The 12,303-nt window shown below is 40.0% G+C and overlaps 1 protein-coding gene across 1 annotated transcript; it reads right to left on the bottom strand.

Annotated features, from left to right (window-relative positions):
* Positions 1–4,955: 4,955 nt before the first annotated feature.
* Positions 4,956–5,901, bottom strand: LOC120740561 (stonustoxin subunit beta-like; the record flags this gene model as incomplete). The annotated part of the gene is made up of 1 exon (XM_040043013.1): positions 4,956–5,901. A coding segment is annotated over one exon (582 nt), but the record flags the coding sequence as incomplete, so codon positions are not given.
* Positions 5,902–12,303: the final 6,402 nt, after the last annotated feature.

The following is a 12,303-nucleotide window of genomic DNA, read 5'->3' as shown; positions in this document are numbered from 1 at the left end:
TCCTGAGTTCAATTCCAACATCAGGCCGGGGTCTTTCTGTGTGGAGTTTGCATGTTCTCCCCGTGTTTGCGTGGGTTCCCTCCGGGTACTCCGGCTTCCTCCCACCGTCCAAAGACATGCAGCTTGTGGGGATAGGTTAATTGGATAATCCAAATTGTCACTAGGTATGAATGTGAGTGCGAATGGTTGTCTGTCCCTGTGTGTTGGCCCTGCGGCAGACTGGCGACCTGTCCAGGGTGTACCCCTCCTCTCGCCCTATGACAGCTGGGATAGGCTCCAGCGCCCCCCGCGACCCTGAAAAGGATAAGCGAATGGATGGATGGATGAAATGTTTGAACAAAATATTAATGATTCAGTTACATAAATGATGTGCAGCATTTTAATCCATCTATAATTCATGCATCATCATCATCATCAAATCAGCATGAATACTTCGTTACAAACTGTCTTTCAAAAGCAAACTGAATCACTGACAGAAAACCAAATGAAACCAAACATCTCAGATCAGCTTCACATTCTCTGTGAGGCTGATGACCTCATTTTGTTTCATTTCCATAATCATAGAGATTATTTCATCATGTTATCAGGGACAGGTTGATAAAGTTTCCCTTCAAAATAATGTAAACTTGAAGAAAGTTTCCTCCATTGAGTTTATGATTATAGCTCATTATTCTGTCCATGTTATTAAAGTGAACACCAGTCGTCTCATTTACAGTGTTGATCAAACTGTTTCTACTGACTGAGTTTTCTGACATCCATTATTAGAAGAGTAGAAATTCTGTTTTCTATTCAGACAGTAAATAAATGAGAAGCAGCAGAGCTGCTGTCAGTCCACAGAGGCTGATCCTTCCTCGTCTCTCTGTGTTTGATGTCTCAGGTTTTCTCTCAGGTTCAGGACAATCCCTCACTGCTGCAGAGACACAAACATCTGAGTCGCTCACATTCATTAAATAACTTTCACTGAAACCTTCAACTCACCACTGACGTTTAGTCGACATCTGTCAGATCTGAAGCCATAATCAGTGTTGACCTCACACACGTACAGACCCGAGTCATCAGTCCTGAGTCTGGACAGCTGAAGTCTGATTCATCCTTCTCTGAGGGCGTCTTTGTCACTCTGGACTCGTCCTGAAAACGTTTCATCCTGAGACTTTGACACCTCAGATGAGCCACTTATCGTCATGGTGATTTCTGATCCATGAGTCACATGTTATGGAGTTTGATGGTGACCTGATGGATCTCTGCTGTAAGATGGTCCCAAATGTTAAATGTGAACGGTCTCCATCTGTGTCTGACCAGCATGGCTGATGACCTTTGACCCCTATGACGAGGCATTCGTTAACAAATTTCATGTTTCCTGTTTGGACTTCTTAATGATCCAGATCTTTAATGGTCCAGCAGGTTATAGATGACAGAATGATGATCAGAGAGGAAGCACATTAATTAATCCAACTATTATTAAACGTATTAAAGTTTCAGTGTTTTGACTCTGCTTCTTCATCGGTTTTGTTTGGATCGGTGGAGTTTGAGGAAATTTAAAGTGCACATTGAGGAAATACAAGAGCAGTTCAGCCCTTAAACCTCTCACATAAACAAAAACTATATTCAGTGTTTGAACTGCAGTGTTGCTGCTTCATGTTGAGAAAGAAATTAAGCCAACGACACCTCTATGCTGATGTAGAGATGTTGAGTGTCTCAGAAAAACAAACTGGGACTGACAGGATTCTCTGTGCAGGACCAACTTTGGATCAGAGCGAATCATCAGTCACATCAACAAAAGACTCTGAGCTGCTTTAATTACAGGAAGTGATGTGTGCTGTGTAACATGACTTATGTTAATTCAGGCTCCTGTTATCCTGGGATTGAATTCACAGCTGTAATCATTAATGTGCCTGAAAGGAGAGATTAATTCTAAGGCACAATCCTGGAAAGCTGATCTCCTTTTCCCCACACTGTGAACACAAAACCCAAATTTCAAGCTGCATTCACAAAACCAAACTTTCACCGCCAAACAATTCAAAACTGAACTATGCCATCAAATCATGCCTCAAGTGAATCTAAATTAAATACTCTACTGAGTAGTTGCTAAGCACTACATAGAAAAAAGGAAAACACAATGCTCAGGACATGAAGCTGTCATGGGTAATGGGAAAGTACGGACTCAGTCGCGGAGCTCAGGATGCAAAGTACACAGTGCGTTTATTTACAGTGCCCAAAAACAGTTTCAAAACACAAAGTGAAGTGCAAAGTCCAACAGTGATCTTCTCCAAACTCCCAGTAGTGCGCAGGTGAGATTCCAAAGTGATTCTCAGAGTGTGTGTTCTCCTCCAATAGCTTAATCCACGGGCTCCTTCTCTCCAACCTCCATATCTCTTCCTCCTATAAACAACAGGTGAGGAAGCTAGCCGGCTAAAGCTAAGCAGGAAGTCACAAAACACTCTTTACTACCGCGTTTCACGTACAATCCAGCGTCGACTGCCATCTGGACACACAGTTAAATACCTCAGCCCACAACGAAGGATGATCAGTGACAGCTGGGTGGCAAATTAGGTGCGGGTGTGTCAGACACTGGGTGGAGGAGGAGAGAGAGAGAAGCACACACATACACACACAGGCAGGTCGCCCCGGGAAGGACCGTCCGACCATGACAATAAAGGGTGTCCAATTTAAGGAATAAGTACAATTATGTGTTTAGGTGGTTTAAGTATTGATGGAAACATGCAGTAGTTTAGTATTGGTTAAAATACCTATAAAGAGAGGTAGATTTCCAGTCATGATTTAACTGTTGTTTTAATAAAAAGCAACTGTGCGAAAGAGGTGGAAAATCAACACCATAGCTCAACAGTGTTTCAATATCAGAATCTGACATTGTTTCAATGTCAACAGTATTAGAAAATATAACGTTCAATCAATGTCAGGTTTCAACATTGATTCAACATCAAAACAAGGGTCAGTGCTGGATTGGATTTCCCACAAACTCTGCAGGATCTGCAGGTTTTCATGTCTCTGCATAATGACTCATTAAATCCATCATATACACAGTATATATTATAAAAATACACAGTTAATGTTTCACATTAATACATATCAGACACACAAAGTCTGTGAGGTCGACATGATTCTCATCAGTAAAGTGAACATGGAGCAAATTTCATCTTCTGACTGAAAAGTGACAGTTTGATAAAGTTTCCTTTTGAATGAACAGACTTCCATGAAATTCATGATTTTGTGGACCATGTCTCATTATTCTGTCCATCATGTTATTAAAGTGAACTCCAACAGTGTCGTTTACATTGTTGATCAAATTGTTTCCACTGATTGATCTGATGAAGTCTTCTGACATCTAGATGAGTAGAAATCCCGTTTTCTATTCAGACAGTCAATAGTAGTTTTTGGGTGACATGGGTGGTTGCCCAGGGCACATTGTGGTGGAGGGCGGCATCGTGGGCACCAGCAAAAAAAGCTGCTAGCACCCATAATGCCCCAACATCATGCCACCTCATTTTGGGGATTGCATAGGCACCGATCGGTTTTCTATCGCCCATTTGCTGAGAGTAAGGGCGCCCTCCGTTTGCGAGGTGCGCCTGCTGCTTGTGGCACAGGGAGGAGAGTGCAGGGCGGCGGGGGATTCTCTGACTGACTGGAGCAGCATCTCGCAAAATAAAAACAAACCAACAAACATGAAAACACCAGACATTATGATGTTGAAATTTCAGCGCGAAAAGTGAGTGCGAGAGCCTTCGGTGCGTCTGCTCGCTGCTGAAGTCAAACAAAGTCATCTCCGCTCCAAACAGTCCAGTATATAGAGACGAGACGACGATCAATAACAATTTAAAATTTATAATTTAGAGTCGAAAGGGGACAGGGGCGGCTGCTTCCAAATATTTCACATTTCATCCATAATGATGTAAATCCAAGCCGTTTATGTATTCATGATTTGAATCCTGGGTTTTGTGAAATCCCAGAAATAAACCGTAGACAAAGTGAATCTGTGAACTCAGGTGTAGGTCTGTTAGGTCATGTTGTGGTGATCCTCGGGTTGGGGGATGGGTGTTCACTGGCGTGCAAAATTAAAACCAATGAAAGATGGACAAGAAAAGTTCAAAACCATCAGGTGCTCCGTTTAGAAAAAAGAGAAGAAGAGCAGAAACGATCAAAGCGGGAGTGTTCCCCCATGTGTTTACTAGTTCTTTGACCTACAACCCTGCAACTCTCCACAACTTCACACCACACAATTTATATTATTGTTATTATCAAGGCTTTGAATTATACTGGACAAGATCTGAAGACCCAAAACAGTGTGGATGGTTCTCAGTATTTTGTGTTCTGATGAGAAATGCTGCAGTCGCGGTCTCAGTCAATGCTCAGGTATTTATGTGATGAGAGGAGAAACTGACAGAATGAAAGCTGGAACGAGTCTTTTTGCTTCTTCTCCTAAAAACAATTCATAATGTAACGTTTCATACCTGGAGCATAACACACCTCTGTCCTATAAATACACGTGTTGTATAAATGTTTACAAAGACACTTATAAATCATCTTCCTGCCTGTTTTTTCCTCTGTTCCTCCTCTTTGTTTTTAACTCTGTGAACACAGTGCACAGTTTGTCCACATATAAACGCTTTCATTTTAGTGTTTTATATAAACAGTGCAACACAGTAACAGACCTTTTTTTTATTTATTTAAAAAACAGCTGTTTTTAAATTCAATTGGAGAATATTTAAACAACAAAGGTTTAAAGTTAATTAAACACATGTTTGTTTGCACATGGGAGAAGTAAACACCTTATACACTGACACTGTCTCAGTGTTTGTTTCATATGCAACAAGTCAACAAGAAAAAAAAACACTGTTTACATCTATTTTTTTTTCTTCTTCACCTTCACATTTCTGTTACAACTCAGGATTGTGTTTTTTAACATAACCAGTCACATAATGTCTGTGAAGGTCATCGTAGTCTAAAGAGCTTGGAAAGAAAAGCGTCTGGACTTTTTTAAGTAACTTGAAGAAGTCCAGACGCTTTCCTTAGATCAGTCAAGAAACACAGACTGGAGGTCATCTATAAATCAGACTGTTTTTACTGTGGTCCTGTGGGTATTTAAAATGTAACATATTAATAGAAACTGATAACTGCTCTTAAAAAAGGCACCGAAGACAATAAGACGATAAAAGACATGTTTTAAGGAGAATCAGCCTCATCCAACAACTCTGGACTGCAAATCAAACTAATATATGCACAATTTATGAGACAATTTACCTGATATATTTAACATTCACAATATTTAACTAAGAAAAAGTATGAAACACCAGAGTAAATTCATTATTGTGAGTCAGCACAGAGGTGGATACTAGAGTCAGACTTCACCCTAAACCCAGCATATACAGGTTCAGTGAAGGTGGTGTTGAAGGTGTGCAGGTGGATCAGTTTATCAGAGGAGACGCTGTAGAAAGACACAGTTCCTGCAGAACAGTCCACATACACTGCTACTTTGTGAGAGAGAGCTGAGGGGAGAAGAGGGATGGCTCTTGCTATGTAATTGTGACCTACATAGTAACCCCTGTCATCACTGCAGTAGAGACTCCAGGATTGGTAAGTCCTTCCAAATCTGCATTCATCCTCTTCTCCTTTCCGTCTGATTCCTCCATAAGTTACAGCAACATGAACCTCTCCTCTCCACTCGACCTCCCAGTAACAGCGACCACTCAGACTGTTGGTACACAGCAGCTGAAGCCAGTGATCGAACCTAAGATCATGATCAGGATACAGCTGGTCTTCTTCCACATGTGTCACCTCCTTGTTGTTTTCAGACAGTTTGAGGTTCTTGTGTGCTGTGTTTGGATCCAGCGTCAGATCACAGAAATCTAAAAGGGCCAATAAGACACAGTGCACATAGCAAATAATTAATTATAGCATACAGTATGTGTAACAGTAAATGTGGTCCTCATATTTTGTGTTCTATTGCTTAAATATTCAAGGATGCAGGCAGTGTGATGATGAGTGTGAATGAAAAATAGAAAAAAAAATCTTAAAATTAAAAATTATCAACAATAATTAATTGAAAAGGGAAGTGACTGGAATATATATGAACATATAACTATAATTATAGAGGCTTTGCATTCACATTCAGTTCACATGCATTCACGTCTAAGGTGCACCACCAACACTAAACACAAACATCAAAGTGATGTTATGTGATTTGATTATTTTAATTTTATGTGCACATCAAAATGCGCGTAAATGTGTTGCTAGGCAACTAGGAGTGCCACAGTTGTTTTACACTAATTTCTACACAGTGAAAATATCTCCTGTGGTGACAGGATTTTTAAAATGCTGATGGGTAAAAATATTCTCCTTGGTAGTTTAGTGTTAACAGAGCCAAACTTTACATTTGCCTTTCATTCAAAAATCAGGTCATCGTCAGAATCAGTCAGCATCAGCAGTGTATTTGATTTATGGAAAGATTTTTATGTTCTCATTCTCAAATCTGATCATCGGTACATTAGCTAATGCTAGTTAACACAGATGAATTACAACCTGACTCATGAAGCCAAATTCTGTTTAAAGTAGATCAATAATTTAATAAATCCCCCCCTCTCTGGTAACTTTGATTTTGCACCAAATATTATAAACTAATCACGAGGTTGGCGCTGTTACAGCTCATCCTCTAGCCATGCCAATCTTACCACTAGCAAAATTATATCTGAATAGAAAATTATAGCTGACTATGTGGCCACGTTTCTTCACCAGATAATGAAGAAAGGGTTTAATTGGTTTTCACGTTAGTTTATGAAGAAGAAAAACCAGACCATGACAGAAGCTTTGGGTGGAGTTGTGGTGGGTATTGAAGGGAGATGTATCAAAAATGGGTTTTTAGTTGTGGAATTAAATAACTGAATTTTTTTAAATACCAACAATATGGGATATATAAAGAGATTTAGGCAAGAGACACATATAACGTGTGAAAGCAAAGATGTAAAGTACTCTAAGTAACTCAAAAAACACACAACCATTACATTTTCTTGACCTGTTCACACATCTCACATGGACGTACCTGTCAAAGGACTTCCACACGGAATAATCAGAAATCAGAAAAATCAGGAGCTTTTAGTGGATGATAACCGCGTTATAGTATATGATTCGCTTTTCTAGAGAAATAAGCTTGCACTTTATTTTATCTCACAATAAATTGAAAATGATCATATTTTCTCGTTTAGTTCTAAGGTTGGATTTTTGTTTTTATGTATCGTAAACACATTTCTTTTAATTATCAGGTCTGTATTAGGTTCTTAAATGACCTAAATACAACCTGAGGACATTGAAGATGTGTAAAAAAAAAAAAAAAAAAGCCAAGATCCTGTATAAATAACACTGTATAAAACAGTGCAGCCCTGTAGGATCACCTCAATGAGTAGGAATTGAATAACTTACAGTTTTTTCTGATTGCGTAAGCACATTTTTTGTAACTATTGGCTAATTTTGCAAAACTCTTCACACAAATAAGAAAACCTGTCACCCAATAATCAAAACACTGTAGTTCTCTTGCAAAAACAAACACAGCTAGATTAACTCTTCACACCTTCGTAAAAATGGTGTTTCCGTATCAAACAGTACACACAAGCCATCATCTACTAAGCACACAATGCGCCAACTGCACACTGATGGTATGAACACAAAACACATCTGGCTTTTGCTTTCTCCGTGCACAAGGTAGGCTATGTCAGTTTGAGCTCATACGTCTGTCATAGATCCATAAGCATAGAGGGATCCAAACTTCAAGTACTGGTGTTTATTCAAACACATCAAAACAAACACAAGTGTTTATTTCCAAGTATAGGATTATTTGCAATCGCCATAATGGCTATATGGGTTACTTGGTCTGCAGTGAACATGCTTCCTCTGCCCCCAGCATCTGGTCATCTAGCAATTCTGTAAAGTAACAATTTCAGTATTTTTACATCAATGGTATTGGTGTGTTTCTCATTGGCATACGGCAGTGCTACAAATCTTTGTGCGAAGTGACTGTACTAACCGATTCTCATTTCAAGATGTCCTTATGGTACTTGCTACAGTGTAGCGGCTCGAGTTAGGCTGGACCCGTTGGCCAGCTACCCTCAGGGTCATTCCACGGTTGATTACATGGTCCACTATTGTAGCTCTGATGTCATCAGCAATTCTATTTCTTACTCTTCCTACCCTTCCTCTCCCCCCTCCTCGTCTTCCTCTCCCCCCTCCTCGTCTTCCTCTTGCTCCTCCTTGTCCTTGTCGTCCTCTTCATCCTACTTCTTCACCTCCACGTCCTCTTCCTCGGCCTCCTCTACTTCTCACTCTTTCTGCTCCCTCCATTGTACTCCGCACACACAGCTTACCTGTATTATAGTGCTTAGGCTGATTGCAAAGTGAACTAATTATCTAAAAAGGTTTTCACATGTGAAAGTGTGCCAGACAGTTGGCAAATTAGTGTTAATGATAGCCATACATGTGTATACTTTTGCTAGGAGTGTGTTGGAAATTTGGTAATTGAGTGTTGTGCAGTGAATTGTGCCTAGAGTTTTGCAAAGTGTGTGTTACAAAATTGCAAACTGAGTGCAAAGCAGTTTTTGTGCTTTTAGTTTTGCAAACTCAGTGAGTGGTTTTGCTATAAGTCTGAATAGTTTTAGAGATTGTGTTACAGGAATCACAGTTAGGGTTTAAGCATTCAGAAAAAACTGTAAGAAGAATTCTTACTTTTTCACATGACTGTATCTGCACCGCATGAAATGCAAGTACTTACTTCACTTTTATTTGGCATCAGGAAAGTGAAAATCAAAGCTTAGAGTGGTTCTGCAGTTATTGGCATAAAGATACACAGTAAGCTCCAGACTGAGAGTCAGTCTGGGAAGACAATCTGAGCCTAAACATTGGCAAGGGAGGAAAATAAATCTGGTAAGGAGGGGACAATGAAACAGGGTTACATAATATCATGATCCCTGGGTCCATATTCTGTATTGGTTTCATACTTTCTTGCAGCAGCATTTCTTGGTTTCAGTCTGCTTTATTTTCTGCCTCCCTGTGTTTCTGTCACTACAATAAACAATGTGCTTCAAATACTATGTTCTGTCTCTGTTAACATGTGTGAGGATGTTTCAGTTGCTTAGTTATTCAGTGCAACACAAAACAAATCAATATATAGAACAAAATATTTTGAGAAAAGACTGCTGTGTTCAGGCTTCAAGTTATTTGGGTCTGAGTCTGTTTCTGTCTTTGTCACTGTTGCCCCAGCATTGGTGGGGGACAGTATTGGGAAGGTTACTTTTAAAACGTATTCCATTACAGAATACAGAATACATGCCCCAAAATGTATTCTGTAACGTATTCCGTTACGTTACTCAATGACAGTAAAGTATTCTGAATACTTTGGATTACTTAATATATTATCGTGCTTTTTACAACAACGTGAATGTACTATTGCTGAGTGATTTATTACTATTACTGAAGGTCCGCGACTACGAACTGTAGTAAAGGGACCTCTGACTAATACGGCGGGTTCTGTGTCGGGCTCGTAGCCGAAAAATAGCTTTACTTTGTTGTGTGGGTCAACTTTTCTTGCGAGAGACAGAGAGAGGCGTTGAAAGACTGCTCCAACGGAACTTATTGTTTTCGGAGGAAAACACGAACACGGTGTACAGTCGAGTCTTAATAGCTTACTTACAACTGGGCTCATCAGGCACTCTTCTTGGCTGCAGTGGTTATTATTATATTTACATGTACTCGTACCTTTCCACTCCCCTTTTTCTCCCTCCTCGCGCTCACAGACCCATAACGTGTATGGCAGTCCCTTCTCCCTGCAACACGGACTACACTGCCCATGATGCTACATTCTTTAGAGCTATGCACAGAAACCACAACAGTGTTGTGGTTTCTGTGCCAGTATACCATCAACACTGACACAAATACAAGAAAATAGCCTTTGAATAGCTGTCCACTGTTGTGTATGTGAAAGGGTTAAGTGTGTGAGTGTGAGTGAATGAATAATGGAATTGTAAAGCACTTTGGGTGCCTAGAAAAGCGCTATATAAATGCAATCCATTGTTATTAATAATAATAATAATAATAATAATAATAATAAAAAACACGTATTAACTTTTGTTGGCTAATTCTGACCAGTCACAACATAACTGTCACATTGACCTCCCCGCCCATTGTTCCTTCAGTGGGCTGGTTTCAGTCATTATGCAAATGTACTGTTTACAAGACTGGGGAAACCTGCAGTCAGCTGAGACTGAAGAAGTCACTTGGATGAGTGACAAAACGTTTCTCCCACAAAAACGCTACGTCCAGATGAACAGAATCAACTTTTGGAGATTGTCCAATACCTTTCAAAATCTGAGCAAACATATCACCCTTAGGGGTGCAACGATACACAAAATTCACGGTTCGGTTCGGTTCGATACTTTGGTGTCACGGTTCGATATTTTTTCGATACAAAAAATGTTCATGCCTTTTTAATTTGTCATTTATTAAAATTATAAATATATATTTTAACTCAAAAGTACAGTTTTTAAATTTAACCCTAACCCTTGTGCGTGTTTTTTATTTTGACAGCGAATGCGCACCACTTATGTGCAGCCCTGGTTATATAGCTCGTCATATTGCAGCCACAGAAATTCTTTTGTCCATGAAACCATAAAGCTGCACTTTCTTTTTGCCTTATAGTCTGATTTTTCATAACTTCTCCGTTTTGTGGTAAGCTTTTCTTTGACTGTCACTTCTTCACCCTGACCTGTCTTATTTGGCTCAGCAGAACTAAAATATGTATCCTGCTGCTTTTACACACGCACTCACATAAGCTCAGCGATTCTCTGCGCGATCAACCTCTCACATGTTTAACCCTTTATAGCCGATCGGAGCGGACACGCTCCATTTTACGTAACTATTTTTAAATCCCGGTCGGTCTGCAACCACGTAAGCTAGCGCAATAATTTTTTTGCATATGAAACTGGAGGAGTTGTACTTACATCTTATGCCATCAGCTTGTCCTAGGTCACGATTTCCTTCCACATAAAGCTTTGCAAAAACTGCATAAAAAGCGCTTGCAGGAACAAAAACATAATATTCCAGTAAAACGCTTTGCCGATCCGATCAGCTGTTCATAACACTTCCTACGTTGGAATAGACGTCAGCGCAAACTTTTGCATGTCCGCCATTACCTGCCCGAAACCGGAAGTGACGTCATTTTCGCGGAAATGTAGTCTTTTTTACCATCAGGGCCTCAGGGCCTATACTCGTCTTTTTAAAAGTTATGTTTGACTTTATGACTTTCTGTGTCGTATCTGGGATGCTTAGGACTCATATTGCACTGCTGGAAATAGTTTATTTTGATGCATTTTGATGCAGGAGCACCAGCCCCCATCATGTACACTTTCTACAGAGGCACCATCGAGAGCATCCTGTCGAGCTGCATCACTGTGTGGTTTGGCAGTTGGGTTTGGAGCCTGCAATGCGTCCTGTCATAGAACCCTCCAACGCATAGTGAGAGCTGCAGAGAGGATCATTGGTGTCTCTCTCCCCTCCCTCCAGGACATTTACAGCACCCGTCTCACTAAAAAAGCCCTTTGCATAGCGGCTGATCCCACGCACCCAATGCAAAGCTTCTTCAAGCTGCTGCCGTCAGGGAGGAGACTGCGGAGTCTCCAGGCCAGGACCAGCAGACTGAAGGACAGCTTCATCCATCAGGCTGTCAGGAAGGTTAACTCCCTCCCGATTCTGCCCCCTCTCCCCTCTTCTCCTCCATGGTCTCACTGAACTCTGTCACACACACACACACACACACTCTCTGACTCACTCACTGGCCTGCACCAGTTACCAGTCACTTTGTGGAGCATTGGACTGCCATTACCTCATAAGACTTTGTTGTTATACTATCTCTTACCGTCCATTACTAAATCTCCATTTGCACTATTTGCCTATTTGCACTACTCTGCCTGGTTTACACTCAATGTCATTTACCCTTACCTGAATATTGTATATTGTATATTGCATAGCTTTCTTGTTAATTCGTATTGTATTTATTTAAATTTTTACTTTTTTAATTATTTTATTTGCATTTTTTAATCACTCTTATATTTAAATGTTCATTTGCTATTTCATCTAGGGTTTGAGAGTAACGAAATTTCTATTCTCTGTATGTCCTGTACATGTGGCAGAATTGACAAATAAAGTTGACTTTGACTTTGATATGGTGCTTTTTTGCAAATTTGCAGTATAATATTTATTTTCGTTTTTCCTGCAGTGTATAAAAATTGGTGTATTTCAAAAATAAAATTA

This window comes from Simochromis diagramma, unplaced genomic scaffold (assembly GCF_900408965.1).
Source record: "Simochromis diagramma unplaced genomic scaffold, fSimDia1.1 OVJJ01000433.1, whole genome shotgun sequence".
Taxonomy (NCBI): Eukaryota; Metazoa; Chordata; class Actinopteri; order Cichliformes; family Cichlidae; genus Simochromis; species Simochromis diagramma.
The sequence above is the reverse complement of the archived record's forward strand: the minus strand, read 5'-3'. Positions and strand labels throughout refer to the sequence as shown.